The sequence below is a fragment of the Mytilus trossulus genome, chromosome 1, assembly GCF_036588685.1.
Source record: "Mytilus trossulus isolate FHL-02 chromosome 1, PNRI_Mtr1.1.1.hap1, whole genome shotgun sequence".
Classification (NCBI taxonomy): Eukaryota; Metazoa; Mollusca; class Bivalvia; order Mytilida; family Mytilidae; genus Mytilus; species Mytilus trossulus.
In genome coordinates this window covers 57,847,960-57,874,152 of record NC_086373.1, presented here as the reverse complement: position 1 = coordinate 57,874,152, position 26,193 = coordinate 57,847,960, and the positions used below count along the sequence as shown (strand labels likewise).

Here is a 26,193-nt window from a genome sequence, read left to right as displayed (position 1 = left end):
TTTAATTGCTCTAACTCAGCATTAAATATTACAACTACAGTAGTTTAGATACAGTTACTAGTATATAATTTTTATGATGCCACTATATTCTTATTTTCCACGTTAATATAAATTAAAAGACAAAAATTAAAACAAGAGGTCTACTTCGTGCAGAATTATTCAAATTGATATAAGGATTCAAGCGCAGGTCAAATGTAAAAAAAGGGGGATTATTTTCTGTCGTACAGAAAGGAAAATTTTGTATATATGAAAGTATAACAGGGACATGTAATTTTTAATGCATTTTTTTTTTATAAATATAGATAATTCTCAATTATCGTAATTTTTTATCGTTGGTGGAAAAAGATTCCAAGAACACTGAATTGTTGCCTGTTTTGGACCATTTGAGCTTCATGGCTATGGTTGGCATACATATTTCGATTCTATTTGTAAATTTACATAACAGTGCTTGGTAGTTACAAAGTTTCCCCTATTTTATTGAAAACCCAAACTTTCCAATTGTCAACTTCCCATTTCTCATCGGCAACATAGCTCTTGCCAAGAGGCAAATCTAGTCACACAAGTCCGTACACCAATACGAAACTTCAATCGATATCATTTAAAAAACAATTGATCATTGACGTTCAATTAAAAACATTTTATTCAGTTAGTTGAAACAACCTTGATGTCAAGTAATCAAGTCAAGCAAGCTTAATCTGTACAGGATTTTAATAAATACAATTCAGTCAATTTAACCGGCAATTCACCACAGTGTCATTGCTTGCACTGATTTAAGACCTAGAGTTCGATTGATTCATTTTATTGTGCTGTTAGGATTCAAAAAATAATTGTAAGAAGCTAGGTAAATCTCGAAAATATGAAACAGAACAAAAAAAACCCACCTCGTTTGACAAACTACTAAAGCCATTACATGACTTCAGTTGATACATTCAATTCATTCTAATTAATTGATACTTGAAATTCAAATTGACGCGATTGATTCAATTGAAATCCAAAGTTGAATTAATTTAATTGTATAAGGTGTACCGATTCAATTGAACATGTGAAATATAAACGAGAAGACTAGACTAGTGTGACCTCATAACTGGGTCGAGTTCGGGTGATTCGATAGTATAAATTGCATTATACGGATCATTTGAGTCAGTTTTGAAAAATAATCAGGATAGGTTTTGGACATGAAATAATTGACTTGAATTGAATAAATTGATCTCAATTGAATAAAAACGTCAGCTGGGAAAATGATGACTCGTTTGACCTAGCTCTTACGATAATTTGATACGAATCTTTAAAAGGTACTTAAGGCAACAGTAGTATATACCGTTGTTAAAACGAGGGAAACACTTTAACTACAAGAGGAAAATAAAGGAACAAAAGGACAACGGAAGTTCAACTGAAACAAACACCAACATACATAGGAACGATCGAACTAATTGATAAAAACTGTTACATTCCTGACATTTTAAGAAAAAAAGTGGGTTGAACCTGGTTTTATGGCTAGCCAAACCTCCCGCTTTAAATGACTGTGTTACACAAATACAGCACAAAAACACGCACGAACACTTATCACATAGAAACGCACACACAAATAATATAACAGTCGACACAACATGGAAACCACAGAACAACAACAAACATCTTCCATCAACGACAGACACCACAAACAGTGACACACATACTAACGTAACGAACATGTAATCTCGAACTTCATACAATTATTTTCACAAAACAAGTCAAAGCAACATTCATAATAATGAAGGTATTGTTCACAAAGGCAATGATATAATTATTTGGACAACAAACCATAAGACTCTAACCTAACACAGTGTCCAACCGAACCCATAAAAGAAACATAAAAAATAAATACATGAATGTTGGATGTACAAAGTACACTCGGTATACAAGTTATATTCGCGAATAGGTCTCATTCGTTGCTTAGCAGACATAAGACATAGATGTAAAACCACAATCTAAGAAGTGGCAAACATGTCATTAGTTAGTTAAGACACAGACACATATCGAAAAGTTACGTTATAAATTCATTTTCTTAATTTTTTATCATCGGAAAATGCCAGCACTAAGTCAGGAATATGACAGTTGTTTTTCTCTATTTCCGTTGTTTGATGCCGTTTGATTTTGTCAATTTCTATGGACTTCACCTTTTTTGAATTTAACTTGAACTTTTTATCTATCAATTTAACTTTATCTAAAATGAGTGATCGCATGAACTATACACACAGGGTAAGAGTCTCTGCTGTGCATGCATTATACGCCATGCGTCCACAACTCTTTTACAGATGAGACACATATCTGGTATTATTATTTAGTTCTAATACAGGGAAAACTTGAGTTAAGACAGACATACCAGATTAACCAATTGGTGATTGGGAATCTATGTAATAACGATGCGAGTCGTTATTCATCCTAGCTATTCCTCATAGTTGTATTAGGGACACATCTTTGTTGATGAAGTCCGTACAGTGTAAATATGCATGCCTGAAACGTTTCAATTGATAAATGTAAACGCCATGCGAGTGGACAGAGGAGTATATATGTTACCTTTGAGAAATGGGAATTTGGCAACTGGAAATATGATCGCTTATGATCGTTGTATACTAGTATAAGTATATGAAATATCGTGTATGTGAACTGATTAGTAAGACACACCTAACAACCCGTTTCAGTTGATGTAAACGAAAGAACTAATTGACGTTGTGTAAAAATTGAAAAGAAGATAGATTTGACTCAGTTGACATGTAAACTAAATTCATATATACTCTCCTGGGATTACAATTTTGTACACCAGATTCCGTTTTCGTCTTCAGAAGACTCTTCAAAGGCGTTCGGATAAAAAATGTTAACATTAAGTACGAGGTTGAAGATCATTGAGGACACATAATTCCGAAAGGTATTGTCAAACAAAACCGAAGGAATCTATATCTGTGGTAGAAAATCCTCAGTTTTTGAAAAATAATAATTCATGTTAACACAGAAGTGCCAACTACTGGGCTGGTGAAACGCTCGGTGAGAAAACCTAAAATAAAGTCTATATTCATACTGCTATACCAGGATACAATTTAGTACGCCCGACAGGCTCAGTTGCAAAGCCAAATCATTCGTAACAGAAATTATGAAAAGTTGTGACATAGTGAACACTGCTGATACAAAAAAAATAAATAATCAGAGGACAAATACTGACCCTAGGTTAAATTCAAAATGGGAGAAGTCCACAAAAACTGAACAAATCAATCACTAGGCTAGTAGGATACAAACGCACAGAACAAGTGAAAACAACTGCCATATACCGGACTACTTCACTTGGTACAGGCATGCATTTTATGAAGAAAATACTGGGTTACACATTTTTTTATTACTAGCTAGCAAAACCTTCTTATAAAACCCGTTATATCGGGAGAAAAGTTGAGTGGTTAACATAAAGAGACATTGGAGGACAAAATAACATATTCTTATGAAACCACTCTAGATCTTGGAATAGGCAACTACTTTATATAGTCTAACAAAGAAACTAATACATTTCCCTTATGAAAAAATGTCCTTGGACTGTTTTTGCTATTCTTTTTAGGACACTTTTGGTTATATAGTACCTTAATATTATCCCTGCTTTCCAATTGTTTTGGTTTGACCTTTCCAGAAGAAAGACAATCCTTGAAAATGATTCAGATGCAACATATTTATCAAGTGTGAATTATTGACTAGCACTAGGTCAATTGCATTGCTGGTTGCCTGTTGGTTCCATTACACCTGGCTTTCCTAATTAGATGATTCATAATATCCTGAATCCACGACATTTTTTAAATATATTTTAAAGTAGCCAAGGTTGCAATTCCCTCAGCCTAGGTTGATCATAACTAATCTTTGCAACTAGTATTCCTTTAGGCCTATTTTCAATTTGTCATATACTAATGGGTCAACAAGTATTTATATTACATTGGCTTTCCAATTAATGTTTAGTTTTGCAGATTCCTGGTTAAGGAAAATCTTGTAAAGCAATTCAGAAACAATAAATTTATAATTTATAAACAGTTATTCTATTTATATTCAATTTAGAAAGTCAAGGCAAATCAAGTTTACATATCGCATGATCATATAATATACCAGATACAATAAATATTCTGCTCTATTATACTTTCAAATGTTATGCAATGGTGTGACCTTGGCCTTGACTAATGACAAATAATTTGTCTGAATGAGATTAGATATAATTGAATTCAGGGCTAAATTTTCCATTCTGATATGATGAAACATACACAAATAAGTTACAAAAATACCTTCGTCATATATTCCCTGCAGTGACATTATAATTGAGCCTACCCTCGCATGCATAACCTAAGAGTGTTACTTGCATCTTCGCTCACAACTATTGGAGTTATTAAGTTATTATTCGTTTTTTTAACTTGATTTGTATATAGATATATATATATATATTTATATACAATAAATTATAGAGGTTGAAACATTGATGAATTACTGCTTCTTTTCAATTACTTCTTTATATTTGTTGCCAAATCCTGACTTTTCTTACAAGATTGTATCAAGCCTTTTCTGTACTTTGCATCCTGTGGTTTCAATTTCTTTAGATCCATTTGTTTTTGTAGAACTAAGGTAGTGTCTAACAAATCAAGCTTGATGTATATTCTTTGATAAATGCAGTTATAAGTCAAATGTCATTGTTAAACAAATCAAGGGCTATGAATTTCTTGAATAGCATTAGTGGAAATTGTTAAATCAAACTTGAACTCAACTTTATCAAAAAGTTATCAAAGGTACCAAACAATATATTGAAATTTGAAAATATTAGGTAGAACACTTAGTGATTAGGATTACAACACAACATTTACTGCTGTATCCCTATTTTTCACATTTTTACCTTTGTCTGTTTGTTTTGTTCATACTTTGTTGTCAATATAATGATTTTTTTTGTGACTGATATTGAGTGAGAGGTGAGGCTAGTTATATAACCAGGTTTGATCCACCATTTTCTGCATAAGGAAATAAGGAATAAAACAGTATTTGATAAGAGACTTTTCATTTTAAATTTTCCTCGGAGTTCAGGTATTTTTGTAATTTTACTTTTTTCAAGTTAAAGGTCTTAACGACTAGATTGTGTAATTTTTCAACTTTAAACCAAGGACAAAATGGCAACAGTGAAAATTGTCAAAATCCATATTGTCATTAGAAATAACATATACAATTCTAAAAAAAACTAACCAAGTTTTTCTCAAAGTATTTGCACACAAGGGTTATCATATGAATCAGTATTTTTCAAGTAATGAAGAACCACAATTCCTAAAAGTGAAAGTCATCTTGAACATCAAACCTGTCCTGATTTTCATTTGGAGGAACAGTTTAAAAAAGAAAATGATTGGCTTGATTTTTCTTGTGCTAAGACAAGGAAATTGCTTGATATTGCTACCTGTCTGACATACTATCATAACCAGATATTCTTTTTGGAAATCACATTCATTAAAGAAGGAGAGAAAAAATATCAAGGGGGACAATACAAAAATCACTAAACATCACTGCCATAAAAAAGACAAAACCACAACACAGAAAAATAATAATTAACAACTCTGACCATTTCCAGAAAATCTGTGGTGACACAACTCCACATAAAAGGAAAGCATTTCATATTACACTAGTGACACACATCATACATTTTACATCATTATCTGTTGATAAGTCAAACCTGATGATTTAATTAATAAGGATCAACGGACAGAGTCTCTGCAACAATTGGATTACAGCTGTTCAGTCATCTATGACCCGTGACATAGATTTTCCAAGCAGTTGAATAAAACAAATACTGATGGTATCTACAAAACTTTTAAATAGAAAGTAAAACATCAAATTATTAAGGTGTATATAAATATAAATTTAATTCATATCTAAATAGTAAACAAAAAAAATATAACACATTCTGTTTAACATTACGCATTGATACACGTTCAATACCTTATAGGCAATACAAATGAAAAATTCAATCACTAGTTTTTCAAGGAGGCAAATACAGATACATGTATATGCTAGAAAAAGTTCGCAACTATTTATCCCCTACAAACATTACTTGAGGTAGCAAATGTTAAAATAAATGCTGGTATAATTTTGCTATTTGCCACATAACCCAGTTGTATTACTATAAACCAATTTCTCTTTCAGGACTGATACAAGAAGCAGAGAAAAGGAATGCTTACATAAAACTACTGAATATGCCAAACTTGGAGCTTCACTCATATAAATCCATCAGAATTAAGTCACTAGAGCATGTATAGGTATTAAGGTAAGGAATATATGTAAAACTCAACTATATTTTTATTATGTAACAGAGCATGTAGTTTTGATTTATTTGTGTATAATGTATTTAATTCTACCAAGGAAACAGATTAATATAAGCAATTGTTGCTTGTTTCTGGATCCTTATTGTGTATGTGTTTATAATTTATACTTGTATTTACCATAATAAAAATATTGTTTACACCAAAACTCAACTAATATTACAACCATGGTACCATAGATTTCCTTTGCAGTGTTAAACAACAATTTTACACTAGCATATCCACTACTCTATCATTCAATTGACCTTGAAATCCCATGAGGTTGATGTATATTCTCATGTTTTGTCTGCTCTTTTTTTTAGGTTTTAAATTTTTTGTGACATCTGACTGTCAAAATGAATAGTTTGTCAAGTAAAGTCTTCAATAATATTTGAGCCTGTTTAAAAAACTTCCTAATCTGATTATAAGAACACACTGACCTGAGGTAAACTGCAAAGGTAAAAGGTTTAAACAACTGCATACAAGTTTTCTAAGCTTTCACATTAAAATGCAAGGTGATACTATATTTTAAACATTTGAATTGATACATAATGCAAAATTTAAAATTGTTAAATCACATACTAATATAACTCTGTATGATCGAACAATAATAAATAAGTATTCACACTTTGATCTTGAATTTAACATACACTATTTAAAAGAGCAAATAAAGAAATCAAATCCATATATTAAATAAATATTTTTCTCTCTGTATCAATGACAAACAGATAAAAAAAATATGGTCCCTTCACTTGCTGATTAATAAGGATTTTCCTTAAAGAAATAAATTGATCCTATCATCTTCACTATCATTATGATGATTGTCTTGGTATTCTTCCATGGAATATTTCATAGATGTCATCTAAACTTTCACTTAGACATTTTATAAAGTCTTGTACATTTGTGTCAGGAGGATAACTGGTGACATTGTATCCTATTCTATTGTCTTCTATTGAATAACCTGAAAGTTAAAACATCAGTAAATTAACTCATCATAGATACAAGGATTAAAATTTTGTTGCTAGACTAGTGTTTTTGTCTACAAAATACCCATCAGTAATATATGAATTCAAAAAGTTAAAACAACGTAAGAGATTGAAGAGCATTAAGGACCAAAATTCTGATAGAGTTTGCCAGCTGAGGTAATAATCTATTTTAGGGGTAGAACATTCTTAGAATTTGAAAATTCGAAGCTTAGTAAACAATTAATATATTTTAATTACAAACATATCAATGATAACTCATGTCAACAGAGAAGTGCTGACTATTTGGCTGATAAATTATAATAGAAATACTAAAATTTGACTTTAATTTTCACAAAGTATTTCACACAGATATAAGAGAGACATTGTAAGTTTGTAACACAATAAGCTATCACTTCAGTTCAAACTATATACTACCCAAACAAAATGACAAAAATTATAGTTCCTTTGTGCATTTTGTAACTGATATTAAGATGCTGTTTTCCACAAAATAATTTCATGAATCCTTTACTTATTATCAGCTAGAGTATACCAACAACTTTTCATTGGCTCTTAATTGCAGTTTCACTTTGTATTTGTTTGTGATCATGCATATTTAACAGTTTAAAGAACTATCCACTTGCTTTTTAAAGGAAAATAGCACATACACAAATCCCACAAGATTTACTCACCTGCTCCATATCCATCCCTAATAACAGAAGCAAAGCCTCCTATATTAATAGCAGGATAAGATTTACTCACCTACTCCATAGCCATCTCTAACAACAGGAGCAAAGCCTCCTATATTAAAAGCAGGACAAGATTTACTCACCTACTCCATAGCCATCTCTAACAACAGGAGCAAAGCCTCCTATATTAAAAGCAGGACAAGATTTACTCACCTACTCCATAGCCATCTCTAACAACAGGAGCAAAGCCTCCTATGTTAATAGCAGGACAAGATTTACTCACCTACTCCATAGCCATCTCTAACAACAGGAGCAAAGCCTCCTATGTTAATAGCAGGACAAGATTTACTCACCTACTCCATAGCAATCTCTAATAACAGAAGCAAAGCCTCCTATATTAATAGCAGGACAAGATTTACTCACCTACTCCATAGCCATCTCTAACTACAGGAGCAAAGCCTCCTATGTTAATAGCAGGACAAGATTTACTCACCTACTCCATATCCATCCCTAATAACAGAAGCAAAGCCTCCTATATTAATAGCAGGACAAGATTTACTCACCTACTCCATAGCCATCTCTAACAACAGGAGCAAAGCCTCCTATATTAATAGCAGGACAAGATTTACTCACCTACTCCATAGCCATCTCTAACAACAGGAGAAAAGCCTCCTATGTAAATAGCAGGACAAGATTTACTCACCTACTCCATAGCCATCTCTAACAACAGGAGCAAAGCCTCCTATGTTTATAGCAGGACAAGATTTACTCACCTACTCCATAGCCATCTCTAACAACAGGAGCAAAGCCTCCTATGTTAATAGCAGGACAAGATTTACTCACCTACTCCATGTCCTTCCCTAATAACAGAAGCAAAGCCTCCTATATTAATAGCAGGACAATATTTACTCACCTACTCCATATCCATTCATAATAACAGAAGCAAAGCCTCCTATATTAATAGCAGGACAAAATTTACTCACCTACTCCATAGCCATCTCTAACAACAGGAGCAAAGCCTCCTATGTTAATAGCAGGACAAGATTTACTCACCTGCTCCATAGCCATCTCTAACAACAGGAGCAAAGCCTCCTATGTTAATAGCAGGACAAGATTTACTCACCTACTCCATAGCCATCTCTAACAACAGGAGCAAAGCCTCCTATATTAATAGCAGGACAAGATTTACTCACCTACTCCATAGCCATCTCTAACAACAGGAGCAAAGCCTCCTATGTTAATAGCAGGACAAGATTTACTCACCTACTCCATAGCCATCTCTAACAACAGGAGCAAAGCCTCCTATGTTAATAGCAGGACAAGATTTACCCACCTACTCCAAAGCCATCTCTAACAACAGGAGCAAAGCCTCCTATATTAATAGCAGGACAAGATTTACTCACCTACTCCATAGCCATCTCTAACAACAGGAGCAAAGCCTCCTATGTTAATAGCAGGACAAGATTTACTCACCTACTCCATAGCCATCTCTAACAACAGGAGCAAAGCCTCTTATATTAATAGCAGGACAAGATTTACTCACCTACTCCATAGCCATCTCTAACAACAGGAGCAAAGCCTCCTATGTTAATAGCAGGACAAGATTTACTCACCTACTCCATAGCCATCTCTAACAACAGGAGCAAAGCCTCCTATATTAATAGCAGGACAAGATTTACTCACCTACTCCATAGCCATCTCTAACAACAGGAGAAAAGCCTCCTATGTTAATAGCAGGACAAGATTTACTCACCTACTCCATAGCCATCTCTAACAACAGGAGCAAAGCCTCCTATATTAATAGCAGGACAAGATTTACTCACCTACTCCATAGCCATCTCTAACAACAGGAGAAAAGCCTCCTATGTAAATAGCAGGACAAGATTTACTCACCTACTCCATAGCCACCTCTAACAACCAGAGTTGGGGTAATTGTAATCGTTAATCAGCTGTAATTGATTACAATTCTTCAAGTAATCATTGTAATCATTAATCAGCCAAAAATCTGATTACATGTAATTTAATTTAATCAATTACTTTTCAAAATACCCTGTAATCCTGATTACTTTATGATTACATTCTGATTACAATGAAAAAAATCTTTCACTTTGTTTATGGTCAATAAAGGAAACTTTTTGTTATTCTTATTCAATTTATATTGAACATTTTAAGACAGTTTGGTTTCCTTCATTTTTTGATAAAGTGCAATGGGTCATAACCAGTGACACAATGTTCATGTATGTATGAAGTGAACTTTTGAGGTTTATTAAATAGATGAAGTTTGAAGTTATCATTTTCTAATATAGAAAACACAATGCTTTCGAAAAAATGCTATAGTTATATATTAAACGTTTATTCATTCACATCATGCAAACTGTTTTTTTTTTAATTCATTGTAATCAGATGTAATCATGATTACTTTGCCAATGTAATCATTAATTTAATCAGACACTTTCAGAAATGATGTAATCATTAATTTAATTTAATCGTACAAATGACAAAGTAATTGTAATTTAATCAATTACATTGAAAGTAATCGGACCCATCTCTGCTAACAACAGGAGAAAAGCCTCCTATGTTAATAGCAGGACAAGATTTACTCACCTACTCCATAGCCATCTCTAACAACAGGAGCAAAGCCTCCTATGTTAATAGCAGGACAAGATTTACTCACCTACACCAAAGCCATCCCTAATAACAGAAGCAAAGCCTCCTATATTAATAGCAGGACAAGATTTACTCACCTACTCCATAGCCATCTCTAACAACAGGAGAAAAGCCTCCTATGTAAATAGCAGGACAAGATTTACTCACCTACTCCATAGCCATCTCTAACAACAGGAGAAAAGCCTCCTATGTTAATAGCAGGACAAGATTTACTCACCTACTCCATAGCCATCTCTAACAACAGGAGCAAAGCCTCCTATGTTAATAGCAGGACAAGATTTACTCACCTACTCCATAGCCATCCCTAATAACAGAAGCAAAGCCTCCTATATTAATAGCAGGACAAGATTTACTCACCTACTCCATAGCCATCTCTAACAACAGGAGCAAAGCCTCCTATGTTAATAGCAGGACAAGATTTACTCACCTACTCCATAGCCATCCCTAATAACAGAAGCAAAGCCTCCTATATTAATAGCAGGACAAGATTTACTCACCTACTCCATAGCCATCTCTAACAACAGGAGCAAAGCCTCCTATATTAATAGCAGGACAAGATTTACTCACCTACTCCATATCCATCTCTAACAACAGGAGCAAAGCCTCCTATGTTAATAGCAGGACAAGATTTACTCACCTACTCCATAGCCATCTCTAACAACAGGAGCAAAGCCTCCTATATAAATAGCAGGACAAGATTTACTCACCTACTCCATAGCCATCTCTAACAACAGGAGCAAAGCCTCCTATATTGATAGCAGGACTACCTACAGTAGAAGTTGACAGGATAATATGGTTGATCTTTGCGTAATTTTTATCTGAAAACATTTCTGTTTTAGTGCCATTTTTTTCAGCTAGGTTCCTTAAAGCAAACAGATGTCGATCAAAGCCATTACCTACAACAGAAAAATATTAAACCTACATGTAATAATGTTAATCAAGAAGATGACAAGAAAGCAATACAGAGATGGAAAAATTGGAGGATGGTTATCCTCCCATACATAAAAAATTCAGTTAGAAATATGAGTGCATGAAGTACAATTTTGAAATAACATAAAATATGAAGACTGAAGATCAGTGTAATGGTCCGAGAACACAATTAATTCGTAGTGCATTTCTTTTAGAACATAAATGAAAATTTAAAAAATCCCACCTGCCCTTTCCCAATGAAATTTTTACAGTGTGTTGTACTACTTTTGGGACATATTATATCAAAATTATAGAAAACTTCATCGCCTCAAACTCAAAATATGGACAATTTTGTGTTTAGGATGTCTTGAAATCTTTTGACAGCTTCCGAAGTGCTAAATTTTAACCTTTTTCAGCTGGACCAAATCACTACTTTCCTGTAAAATTCTGGACCCAAATTTTTTTACAGTGTAATTTCACCCCCCTACTTACAATTTGAGGCATTAAACATGGAGAAATAAATTTGGAAGGGGTATAAAAATTATTGGCAAGTAACCCACTGTTAACACTAGGGACTATATTCGTGAACAACGAAAATCAAGGGACGACAATTGTGGTCTCGGACCTAATAGGATAGAAAGAGTTGACAAATCTTAAACAAACTTGGTATGACCAAAGCCTAATAAATTATAACACTGCTTGCAAAGTTTCATAACAATAGGATATATATTATAGACAATATGATAAATTCTGTACTCATCTTTGCGTGTTAAATTTTGACATTAAAATTGAATAAAATTGAGAATGGAAATGGGGAATGTGTCAAAGAGACAACAACCCGACCAAAATAAAAAAACACAACAGCAGAAGGTCACCAACAGGTCTTCAATGTAGCGAGAAATTCCCGCACCCGGAGGCGTCCTTCAGCTGGCTCCTAAACAATTATATACTAGTTCAGTGATAATGAACGCCATACTAATTTCCAAATTGTACACAAGAAACTAAAATTTAAATAATACAAGACTAACAAAGGCCAGAGGCTCCTGACTTGGGACAGGCGCAAAAATGCGGCGGGGTTAAACATGTTTGTGAGATCTCAACCCTCCCCCTATACCTCTAACCAGTGTAGAAAAGTAAAAGCATAACAATACGCACATTAAAATTCAGTTCAAGAGAAGTCCGAGTCTGATGTCAGAAGATGTAACCAAAGAAAATAATTTCAACTATCAACATTTTCGGCTTTGAAAATTAAAATATTGCAAAAAAAAACTTTTTAAATGCTCTAATATATCATTTATTATGTACTAAAAGCAATAGAGTACTCATTTGATTTATCAGACTTAGCATAGTTATTCAAAAGTCAAATTTATATCAGACTGGGCCTAAACATTGAGGTTTTTCAATGAAAGGGGGCCTTACATGAAGATGTAATATTTTTCAGCAATTTTAAATTTGTGAAGCTTTTTGGTTATAAATAATCTTTACATATGTATTGAATGTACTTTAAATAGAAAGAAAAGTCACAAATAACATATCATATTAGTTTAAAAGGGTCTTAAGCCAAGTAAGACTGGAAAAAAATAAGGGTCAATTTAGGCTGTGCCACATATTTACATTAAAAAATGCATATTGAGGCTATAAGAAATAAAGAATTGTGTCTTTTTTATCATTTCTATACTCATGTGACATGATACAACAAATCTGAGCACAAAAAGGCTCTTGCAATTAACTTTTCTTACAGACAGTATGGTCTGATACAAAGATTTTTGCCTTTTTAATGAAAAACTTGAATGCAATTTTAGTCTCAACAGGCTTATATTTAAACCACTTGCTATCCTACAGAAGAATAGAAAGATATTATGTGAGATGGAACAGGTACAATAGACATTGTAAAGTGCTTTTGATACAAATTTAGTGAGGTCTTTATTGTGGACTTCAAATTTTATGTACAAAGAACCCCACTTTTGACTTCATCCAAACAGGGCGTTAGACAAGGGTCATTTATACAACACATTTTGTACATATTGTCTGAAATAATCTTCTTTTCTGTAGATTCTGAATTCATAAACAAGTAAAAGAACTAGATAAAGGCATAGAAACACAAGAATTGACACATGAAAACCTGTCAGATAGAAAGTCAGGATGTCATGTATGCATTAATATTGAAAAAGCCTTAAAATGCCTATTTTGACCATAAAATGCCAAAATTGGTCATTTTTGCAGAAATTCTATAAAATAAAAGTTTAAATCCTTTAGTTTCTTGCTATTTGACAAATTAAAACCACCAAATCATTTAGGGAAGTTGCCAAAGTACAGATTCTATATTTACAGACTTCACCTCTTAGGTCCGAGAACACAATTAATTCGTAGTGCATTTCTTTTAGAACATAAATGAAAATTAAAAAAATCCCACCTGTGCTTTCCCAATGAAATTTTTACAGTGTGTTGTACTACTTTTGGGACATATATCAAAATTATAGAAAACTTCATCGCCTCAAACTCAAAATATGGACAATTTTGTGTTTAGGGTGTCTTGAAATCTTTTGACAGCTTCCGAAGTGCTAAATTTTAACCTTTTTCAGCTGGACCAAATCACTACTTTCCTGTAAAATTCTGGACCCAAATTTTTTTACAGTGTAATTTCACCCCCCTACTTACAATTTGAGGCATTAAACATGGAGAAATAAATTTGGAAGGGGTATAAAAATTATTGGCAAGTAACCCACTGTTAACACTAGGGACTATATTCGTGAACAACGAAAATCAAGGGACGAAAATTGTGGTCTCGGACCTAATGGGTTCAATTGTCCTCTCCACACATTCACCAGTAGCAGGTAATGGTCTTGTTATTATAATTCCTGAGAAGACTAGCATTGCCCTTCTTATTGCAAATTCTTTCCATTTCCATTAATAATCAAAATTGATGAATAACTGTCACAGGATCTTAGTCAATCAAACGATGTCTTTTAATTTGACTCTTAAACACATTTTTATTGTTACAAATTTAAACCAATAATTTAAGAAGAACACATGTTTTTTCCCAGATTAATATTAATTGACCTCATACAAAGGCTTTATTTGTTATATTACCAAATTCCGACCATATTTGTATTTGAATTTTATGCATATTGTATTGTCTCCGGGACAATAACAAAATATTAGTTGTTATTTCAATTGCTTTTTTGTTTTTGTTTGTCATCTTATGTATTTGAAGATTTTTTCGTCAAATAATCAATCACATATATCATTTGTTTCAAAACATTTAAGATCTTTTAACTATATCCTGAAATTCATTACATGACGTCACAGAGTATATCTGTTTTTAGCTCACCTGGCCTAAAAGGCCAAGAGAGCTTTTCTCATCACTTGGCATCTGTCGTCGTGTCTGTCATCGTTAACTTTTACAAAAATCTTCTCCTCTGAAACAACTCGGTCAAATTTAACAATACTTGGCCACAATCATCATTGGGGTATCTAGCTTAAAAAATTTGTGGCGTGACCCAGCCAACCAACCAAGATGGCCACCATGCAGTTTTTGGTTATTATCTTGAATATTATCATAGAATGAGATAAACTGCAAACAGCATTAATGATCAGCAAAGTAAGATCTACAAATAAGTCAACAAGACAAAAATGGTCAGTTGACCCCTAAAGGAGTTATTGACCTTTATAGTCATTTTTTACCAATTTTTTCGTAAATTTTTGTAATCTATTACAAAAATCTTCTCTGAAGCTACTGGGCCAAATTTAGCAATACTTGGCCACAATCATCATTGGGGTATATAGTTTGTAAAATGAGTGGCGTGACCCGGCCAACCAACCAAGACTGCCACCATGGCTAAAAATAGAACTTAGGGGTAAAATGTAGATTTTGGTTTATAACTCTGAAACCAAAGCATTTAGAGCAAGTCTGACATGGGGTTAAATTGTTTATCAAGTTAAAATCTATCTGACCTACAATTTTCAGACGAATAGGACATCTGGTTGTTGGGGTGCTGCCCCTGAATTGGTAATTTTTAAGGAAATTTGGCCTTTTTGGTTATTATCTTATATATAACTGAAAATAGAGATAAACTGTAAACTGCAATAATGTCCAGCAAAGTAAGATCTACAAATAAATCAAAATGGTCAGTTGACCCCTTAAGGTGTTACAGCCCTTTACAGTCAATTTTCATAAATTTTGTAAATTTTTGTATATTTTTAACAAAATATTTTCCTCTGTAACTAATGAGCCAAGTTCATCAAAAGTGAAGATAATTGTTAAGTAAAAAAGAATGTTCAGTAAAGTAAGATGTACAAACACATCACCATCACCAAAACACAATTTTGTCATTAATCCATATGTGTCTTTTGTTGAATATGCACATAGACCAAGGTGACGACACAGGCTCTTAAGAGCCTCTAGTTAGATATTCTAAAAATAACCATGCAATATGCTTTTTGCTATCTGCCGTATTCTCTCTACCTTCGAAAATATAATAATATATCAAAATATTATAAATATATTACCCATTGCTGCATCCTTTGTTAGTTTGTTATGAAGATCAGAACAATTCATTAATGCTTTTCCTAATTCTAATTGACTTGCTGTGATATTTTGTTTACATATCATCTCAACAGCTTGTTTAGTGTACATTGTTGCTGGTCTCATTGTTTCTGTTCGGCCATGTTTAAATGCTGCTGTACTGCAAGATTCATATGTAGCTACAAATTTACCACATTGTTTGTAGTAGGCCATCTGAAAAAGAACATGTATTGATACATAGATGCAAATTTTCCATTTTTTGTGTAGTATGTTACAAATGTTATGACAAATATGGACAATGGACATAGATATTTCTTGCACAGCTGTTTTGAATAGATAAGATTCAAAATATCTGTAGAAACAATCAGGTCTTACCAGTACACAATATTCTTCAGAAAAATAACCTAAACCAAGTCCCTTAAAAATTAGTCTCCATAAAAACGTTTTGGTAAATAAAGTAACTGTTAAGCTACATCACAGACCTTTGTATTTTATGTTGGAAAATAATGGGTATGTTTTTCATTTGCATTCTAATATGACATTCTTCTTTCGCTTTGGATACAAAGCCATGTTTTAATTCCAATAAAATTGAAAATGAGCAAAGAGCATGGTATGAAAGAATTAATTTTCAATCAGATAATAATCTACACATTGCTATAAAGTATCTAAATATAAAGAAACCGTGCTTTTTATTGCCGTTCATCATAGGACTATTGAAGGAATGTCTTCATATGACATAACTCTGTACTTATACATCCTGTCGTTGTGTTATTATGCCATGGTTAATGTTTGTTTACATTTTTGTTGGTTTTTATATTGATTAACATAATAACACAATGTTGACTGATGTACTGATATTTTGACATTTTTACCTATTATGTGTTTTATTCACACATCATTATCAATATAATGGAAATTTATGCAACTGCCTTACACATGAGAGGTTTAGCTAGCATTAAAACAGGGTTTAATCCACCATTTTCTAAGTCAGAAAATGCCTGTACCAAGTCAGGAATATGACAGTTGTTATCCATTCGTTTGATGTGTTTGAGCTTTTGATTTTGCCATTTGCTTAGGGACTTTCCATTTTTGAATTTTCCTTGAAGTTTATTATTTTTGTGATTCTCCTTTTTTTCTATCTGTCATTGTTGGTTGTGTGATTATGATCAAACATATTTTTCAATAAAATAAACATACCTGTATAGCTAACTGCATAAGAGCATCAGGACTCATGCGGAATTCTTTAGCTGTCTTTTTTGTTATTTTAAAATACTCTAAATGATGTTGATCTAAAGCACCCACATGTTTATCAAAATTGATCTTGGCTGTTTTTATAGCCTCTTTCACATTATTATCTAGTGAGAAATCTATAGAAATAATGAGATAATATAGAAAATTATCATGGTGAGATTTATGAAACTCCCAGTATCAAGCGCTTAAAGGTAAAATTGAATTGCATGCATTTTAAGTTAAATGAAATTTTATGCTTTAGGCAAATAAAAAAACCCAAAAGAACAAAATTTGCTCTTAAGTGTTTATGCCAATTGTACATATATTCACTTAATTAACATAAAAAATGATTTCTTGTCTAAAATATATATGTCAACAAGAAATTATTTCTTTGCTTGTAAAATAAAAAAAAACTAACAGACCAAGTATTTTCAACTGATGATGAGCAAATTAATAATGTTCTCTGCTCTAAACCTGTCAACATTGTGTTTGGCCTATGCTTATCCTATTATCAAAAACATATAGTTTTATATTTTAGGTCATGGTAAAGAAATTCACAATATTATTATCTTTTTTTCAGATAATATTCTTCAAAACAGGATATTAGGTTTAATCCGGGTTGAATCCACCATTTTCTACTTTTGGAAAACACATGTACCAAATCAGGAATATGACAGTTGTCCATTCTTTTGATGTGTTTTAGGGTTATGATTTTGCCTTTTGATTAGGAACTTTCCATTTTGATTTTTCCTCGGTGTTCAGTATTTCTTGTGATTTTACTTTTTGCACATGCACATTTTGTTTATCAATTCACATAATTTTTTTTACCTAAACACTGTACAATTTGAGAAGAATCAACAGTTGCTGGCTTAGTGTCAGGGTGTACTTTAGGATTCTCTGTTGAATCCTTGTATATCTCGTTTATATATCGGACTACAGCCACACCATCTCCCCATGAATGTTCAAAGTTCACACAAGCAACACCTTCCTTATCAAATATCAATGAAAAACTCTTGTCAAACCATCTGAAAGAAATAAAAATCAATAAAGTACTATAAACATGATAAATTCTGAAATTTTGTAAAGTTTTCTTAGGCCACGTTTTTTTAATTTGTTGGTTTACAGATTTTCTCCATGAAAAATCTGGGTGGGTCAGTCAGGAAAAAAAAAAGAAAAAAAAATATCTTTCAAGACAGAAAACTGATATGCGAAATAAAAATATATTACACCTTTCTAATAATATGTTTGTCATACTATTTTGTCATCATTCTTAAATTTTAGTTCGATGAAATATTATTGCTCTGCTGTAAACATCGCATGACATAGTCTAATAATTTCCTGTAAAAAAAAGGGGATACACAGACAAAGACGAATTTAAATCATCATTTCACAAACAAGAAAAACAGATTCACGTCAGTAGCTCTTAATCAAAACTTGGTGAATAATAAAAAGCACGAAAACTGATAAAGAAAAAAAATGTAAAAACATTGTAAGAAAATAATTTTAAACACACGTGTCAAAAACGTAATAGACTCATCTACTGGAAAAACGAGAATATCGAGTAAATCTGTTGTCATGCATTCCCGTTTTTTATCCAAATGGACGATATTTTTTAATTATCTATGAAACAAGAAAATATCAAATGATTTGTTAAAATTCAGTACTTTAACTTGATGTCATGAACTTCCACCTGTCCACATTTGGACAAGTCTATTTCTATGAGAACATGCATCTTACGGACTGGTGACAGATAAGGGAAACAAACTTATTGTGTAATTGGTTTTAAACACAGGTTTCTTTCCGCAAAATTGTTTGTGCAAACGACATTTCAAGGTCATTAATAATTGATTTGTCTATTTTTAGGAACGTAAACTGGAAGTTTCATTTTTTCACAACAGAAAGTGTCATCACTTCTGTTAGTGATTAATGCATTTCATTTAAAAAAAAATGGATATTTGAATTATTTTTCAGGAATAATGCATTTGTTAGGGTCAGCCGAAAAAAAAAGCCTGAAAAGTCAATTTTAGGTTTATTCTGGAAATCAGCAAAATCAGGTTGGCAGATCCGTAAACCAACAAATTAAAAAGTCCTGGCCTTATCGTAACACAATAGAAGTTGCAAAAATAAAAAAAAGTCTTAATTTTGATAGCATTTTTTGTACACAGTTTTATTTGAAATTACAACCAGATGCTCTGCAGGGCGTAGCTTTATACGACCGCAGAGGTTGAACCCTGAACGGTTGGGGCAAGTATGGACACAACATTCAAGCTGGATTCAGCTCTAAATTTGGATTGTAATTAAATAGTTGACACAGCATATAGGTTTCTGACACAGAATGAATGTGTTCTAATGAACTTAAAATTTTTGTTTCTCTTACAGCAATTCACTATGCTGTTGAATATTAATCCTCTCAAATGAGAAAATTGAACCCAATTTTTTTAATCACATCCCCCTTTCCCTTATTCCAAAACTAATCTCAATTAAAATTTCTAATGGAGTTTGCAACAATAACTACTCATTTAAATACATCATAAAATATTAAGATGTAAAAAAACTGCTTGTTATCACTGAATGGTAAAGATTATTTTAATTTATCAGTTGGTAGTAAAAAGTGAATATACATTGTATATTGTATATAACAAAGATTTAAGTTGATTCTGGACAAAGAAAGATAACTCCAATTAAAAAAAAATCTTGCAATTGCACAATATTGTGCAATTAGATATTTCTTGCTTACTATTCTGGACAAAGAAAGATAACTCTAATTATTTTTTTTTTGCTATTTCACAATATTGTGTAATTAGATATTTCTTGCAATTGTGCAATTGCAAAGACTTGCTATTGCACAATACTTAATATAATAATTTTAGATCCTAATTTAGACCAACTTGAAAACTGGGCCCATAATCAAAAATCTAAGTACATATTTTGATTCAGCATATCAAAGAACCCCAAGATTTCAATTTTTGTTAAAATCAAACTAAGTTTAATTTTGGACCCTTTGGACTTTAATGTAGACCAATTTGAAAACAAGACCAACCAGATGCTCCGCAGGGCGTAGCTTTATACGACCGCAGAGGTTGAACCCTGAACGGTTGGGGCAAGTACGGACACAACATTCAAGCTGGATTCAGCTCTAAATTTGGATTGTGATTAAATAGTTGACACAGCATAGGTTTCTGACACAGAATGAATGTGTTCTAATGAACTTAAAATTTTTGTTTTCTCTTAGAGCAATTCACTATGCTGTTGAATATTAATCCTCTCAAAAAAATGTTTGAAGAAATTTTCTTTTTATTTATGAAATTTCAAATGAGAAAAATTGAACCAAATTTTTTTAATCACATCCCCCTTTCCCTTATTCCAAAACTAATCTCAATTAAAATTTCTAATGGAGTTTGCAACAATAACTACTCATTTAAATACATCATAATATATTAAGATGTAAAAAAAACTGATTGTTATCACTGAATGGTAAAGATTATTTTAATTTATCAGTTGGTAGTAAAAAGTGAATATACATTGTATATTGTATATAACAAAGATTTAAGTTGATTCTGGACAAAGAAAGATAACTCCAATTAAAAAAAATTCTTGCTATTGCACAATATTGTGAAATTAGATATTTCTTGTTGATTCTGGACAAAGAAAGATAACTCCAATTAAAAAAAAATCTTGCTATTGCACAATATTGTGAAATTAGATATTTCTTGCAAACTATTCTGGACAAAGAAAGATAACTCTAATTAAAAAAAAAATGCTATTTCACAATATTGTGCAATTAGATATTTCTTGCCATTGCGCAATACTGTGCAATTGAAAAGACTTGCTATTGCACAATACTTAATATAATAATTTTAGATCCTGATTTGGACCAACTGGAAAACTGGGCCCATAATCAAATCTAAGAACATGTTTGGATTCAGCATATCAAAGAACCCCAAGATTTCAATTTTTGTTAAAATCAAACTAAGTTTAATTTTGGACCCTTTGAACTTTAATGTAGACCAATTTGAAAACAGGACCAAAAATGAAGAATCTACATACACAGTTAGATTTGGCATATCAAAGAACCTCATATATTCAATTTTTGATGAAATCAAACAAAGTTTAATTTTGGACCCCGATTTGGACCAACTTGAAAACAGGGCCAATAATCAAGAATCTAAGTACATTTTTAGATTCAGCATATCAAAGAACCCAACCGATTCATTTTTTGTCAAAATCAAACTAAGTTTAATTTTGGACCCTTTGGACCTAAATGTAAACCAATTTGAAAACGGGACCAAAAGTTAAGAATTTACATACACAGTTAGATTCAGCATATCAAAGAACCCCAATTATTCAATTTTGATGAAATCAAGCAAAGTTTAATTTTGGACCCTTTGGGCCCCTCATTTCTAAACTGTTGGGACCAAATCTCCCAAAATCAATACCAACCTTCCTTTTATGGTCATAAACCTTGTGTTTAAATTTCATAGATTTCTATTTACTTATACTAACGTTATGGTGCAAAAACCAAGAAAAATGCTTATTTGGGCCCTTTTTTGGCCCCTAATTCCTAAACTGTTGAATCCCAAACTCCCAAAATCAATCCCAACCTTTCTTTTGTGGTCATAAACCTTGTGTCAAAATTTCATAGATTTCTATTAGCTTAAACTAAAGTTATAGTGCGAAAACCAAGAAAATGCTTATTTGGGCCCTTTTTGGCCCCTAATTCCTAAAATGTTGGGACCAAAACTCCCAAAATCAATACAACCTTCCTTTTGTGGTCATAAACCTTGTGTTAAAATTTCATAGATTTCTATTCACTTTTACTAAAGTTAGAGTGCGAAAACTAAAAGTATTCGGACAACGACGATGACGACGCAGACGACGCCGCCAGTATGATAGCAATATACGACGAAAATTTTTCAAATTTTGCGGTCGTATAAAAATGAAGAATCTACATACACAGCATATCAAAGAACCCAACCGATTCATTTTTTGTCTAAATCAAACTAAGTTTAATTTTGGACCCTTTGGACCTTAATGTAGACCAATTTGAAAATGGGACCAAAAGTTAAGAATCTACATACACAGTTAGATTCGGCATATCAAAGAACCCCAATTATTCAATTTTGATGAAATCAAACAAAGTTTAATTTTGGACCCTTTGGGCCCCTTATTCCTAAACTGTTGGGACTTAAACTCCCAAAATCAATACCAACCTTCCTTTTGTGGTCATAAACATTGTGTTTAAATTTCATTGATTTCTATTTATTTAAACTAAAGTTATTGTGTGAAAACCAAGAATAATGCTTATTTGGGCCCTTTTTTGGCCCCTAAGGTAGCAATACACAGTTAGGAGTTTAGTTTCGCATTATGGCCCCTGTGAATTTTTCAAATAGGAAAGTTATTGTGTAATAAAATTCATTTTTAGACAGATGAGTGCTAATATAGCCTTCATAGGTGGTTTATAAGAGCATCAAGATTATTTTTTACATGTTTTATGGGCTGTTTTCTGTTTGATAGTCCGTATTTTCATAGCTAGACCGGCCATCGGCCCAGAAATTAATGTACTGTTTACAAACACTCTTTTTCTACACGAAGTTTTTGACGCAATTTTACAAAATAATGAGACGAAAGACATATGATTTTCATTGGATTTGCTGAATGATATATGTACACAAGTTCAGAAAAGGTATTACTTCAAGCGATTGAAATTCTACTTTTAGCCAAATTTTGGGGAAATATGTGACATCTTTCCCCCCCTTTTTTGCAATATTTCATAACAAATAAATGCAGATTGTTGCCATGGATACACCAAAAAGAAATTATATTTTACCATTTTATATACTGGAAATAAAATCTATGGAAGATTCTGATTACATACATATGCACATATATGACACAAACAGTAAGCTTGATATTGCAAGAAAGCAATGAAAAGGGAATTGTTTAAATTCATAAGGGCAAATTTTAGTATTTTTTCCTAACTGTTTATTGCTACCTAATTCCTAAAATGTTGAAACCAAAACTCCCAAAATCAATCCCAACCTTTCTTTTGTTGTCATAAACCTTGTGTCAAAATTTCAAAGATTTCTATTAACCTAAACTACAGTTATAGTGCGAAAACCAAGAAAATGCTTATTTGGGCCCTTTTTGGCCCCTAATTCCTAAAATGTTGGGACCAAAACTCCCAAAATCAATACCAACCTTTCTTTTTTGGTCATAAACCTTGTGTTAAAATTTCATAGATTTCTTTTCACTTTTACTAAAGTTAGAGTGCGAAAACTAAAAGTATTCGGACGACGACGACGACGACGACGCCAACGTGATAGCAATATACGAAGAATTTTTTTTCAAATTTTGCAGTCGTATAAAAATTTAACTTGCATTCATGTTGATTGTTCAACAATCACAAAAAATAAAGAATACAATAATTTCTGAATTTACAGTTCTTTCTATTTCCTATAATGGAATTGAACATATGGTCTTGTTCAATGGAATGCTTCTTGGGGAGTTTTTAAAAACAAAAGTTTTAAAACAAAAGTTATCTATGCATTCAACTTATGCTGCTACTGGCTGAGTGTCAATTAAACAGCAAATGTACAATAAGTGTCTTTTTAATGGATGATAGGTGTGTAATTGTAGTATAGGAGAACCTGTTTTTTCCATCTCCATGTAAAAAGATTTTAGTGATATCATTAGGATCTGTAGGAGCACAATCATCTAATGTCAACACAAAAGCTGCACTGTCTATCAGCTGGAGGGTATTTTCATTGCCTGAAAAAAAAGAAAGAAGATATTGACATTACAATTGATTGATTTATGATCCTTATTTTAAACGAAAAACAAAATTGCTGTGAGATATATATATGTATTTTTTTACCTTCTTTAACTTTGAACAATTTTGCTGCACCGTATAGCAAAATGTCCACTACAGCTTTTATCAATAGACAACATAGTAGTTTTATGTATGAAGACAACTAAAATAATGCCTACCAACACATGTTCTTGATGAAACATTAACTTGATTTACTTTAACACTGAATGTTTTTTTTCTTGCAATTTTCATTTTAATATGGAAACTGTATTGAAATGTGAAACTCTGCTTAATGTCAAACAATTCTTTTAAGTATGACCTCACTGACTGATGAAACTATTACAATCTATGGCATGATGTGCTGGAGGACAAAAGTATAATTTGAATTACCAAAATGTTGCATAATTCTGGAATTTTTTATGCATGCAAGATTTTTTTCTAAAAAAATATTCTACATCAAAATCTAATGTGGACAAATCCCAAAATTAAATCAATTAATCAACCAAACTACCTATTCAAGAATCTATAAGTTGCCTAATTTTGGTCATGGCATTGTTCAGACAAAACGCACATAAATACCTGAATTTAAGAGTTGTTGTCGAATTGTAGCCCATGTATCACGGTTTTCAGAAGTGAGGACTCCCACAGGATATTCAGGAGCTGGACGACTGTCTTGTAGGATATAATTTAGATGGGCCATTATAACATCAGGTGCTAAAACCATTCCTGCAAGAAATAAATTTAATCAAATGTCAATATCAAACGAGTGAAGAAGATTCATATACATTTATGGCTCACTAAAGTTTTTTTTTCTCTTCAAAATAAAGTTCCTTTATCAACAATAAAACCTTGTTGATATTGACATTGTTTAAAGATTTTTTTTTATTGAAATCTCAAATTTTATATTAACACGATGCATCGCTAAAATCTGTTTTTTTTTTTTTTACTTATAATCATCAACAAGAGGCTGTCACAACGACAGCAAACTGGATTAATTAGCATTTATTTGTGTCATGGCAATATCACAAGAACCATTACTGATGATTGTTGAAAGTGAAAATAGTCAATATCAAATTTGACCTCTATTTTATCATCAGTATCAACATATTAAAATTTGAAAAGCTTAGATTGAATGGTTCTTGAGTAAATGCAACAAAGTGAATGGAAACACCATTTTACGATCTTTCAAGAACCATAACTCCTGAACGGTAAAGGTCAAAATCGTCATTATTGAACTTGACCTCCATTTAGTCATCAGTAACAATATATCAAAATTTGGGAAGCTTTGGTAGAACAGTTCATGCGTAAATGCACGGACACGACTGGAAACGCCATTTTTCAATCTTTCAAGAACCATAACTCCTGAATGGTAAAAGTCAAAATCGCCATTATTAAACTAGACCTTCATTTAGTTGTAAGTAACAACATATTAAAATTTTAAAAGCTTTGGTTCATGAGTTAATGCACGGACAACATTTGATTGCCGCCCGCCCGCTTGCCAAGCATCCCCAAATCAATAACCAACATTTTTGTCACAAAATCCGGTTAAAAATGATAACTTATAATTAACCTCAGGAAACTGTACTCAAATTTCTTTTTCATTCATTTAGAAGATTTCAAAACACCCTGATGGAACCTACATCTTGACAGCTTTCATATCAATCAATATTTTTAAAAGCTAAAAGTGTCCAAAATATAGCATATCCATGCCCACACAGGAAAAAATCCATCACATTTCCACACTCAGTCATAGCTGTTCTGAATCAACATTTATTATCATATGCAATAATAATGATTTTGTTTCTTACCATCTCTATCAAAAACATCAAAGATATAATAATTTCCGTTCCTCATCACAAGAACATGCTTAGCTGATTCATCTGTAAATAGTTCATCTTTACCATGTCTACAAATTATACAACATAGCCATATAATTATAATTTTATCTTCAAATAACATTATACAAAAAATTCATAATTAAAGTTCATATCAAGCTGATTTTTTTTTAACTAGAAATGTGTCTCTATAGAAAAAATCTGGCAAATTTAATTATCTCCATTTGGTATCATCAAAA

The 26,193-nt window shown here is 32.2% G+C and overlaps 1 protein-coding gene across 1 annotated transcript in view; it reads right to left on the bottom strand.

The window, feature by feature from the left end:
- Positions 1-6,428: 6,428 nt before the first annotated feature.
- Positions 6,429-26,193, bottom strand: part of LOC134728100 (carnitine O-palmitoyltransferase 2, mitochondrial-like) — a 36,175-nt gene continuing 16,410 nt past the window's right edge. The window contains exons 8-15 of the mRNA XM_063592523.1: positions 25,928-26,025; positions 24,699-24,845; positions 23,959-24,079; positions 18,140-18,336; positions 17,279-17,448; positions 16,066-16,294; positions 11,355-11,543; positions 6,429-7,290 (exon numbers count right to left, since the gene is read on the bottom strand). Of these exons, the coding sequence (XP_063448593.1) occupies positions 7,142-7,290; positions 11,355-11,543; positions 16,066-16,294; positions 17,279-17,448; positions 18,140-18,336; positions 23,959-24,079; positions 24,699-24,845; positions 25,928-26,025 (1,300 nt within the window). The 3' untranslated portion in view covers positions 6,429-7,141. The remainder of the gene's footprint in view (positions 7,291-11,354; positions 11,544-16,065; positions 16,295-17,278; positions 17,449-18,139; positions 18,337-23,958; positions 24,080-24,698; positions 24,846-25,927; positions 26,026-26,193) is intronic.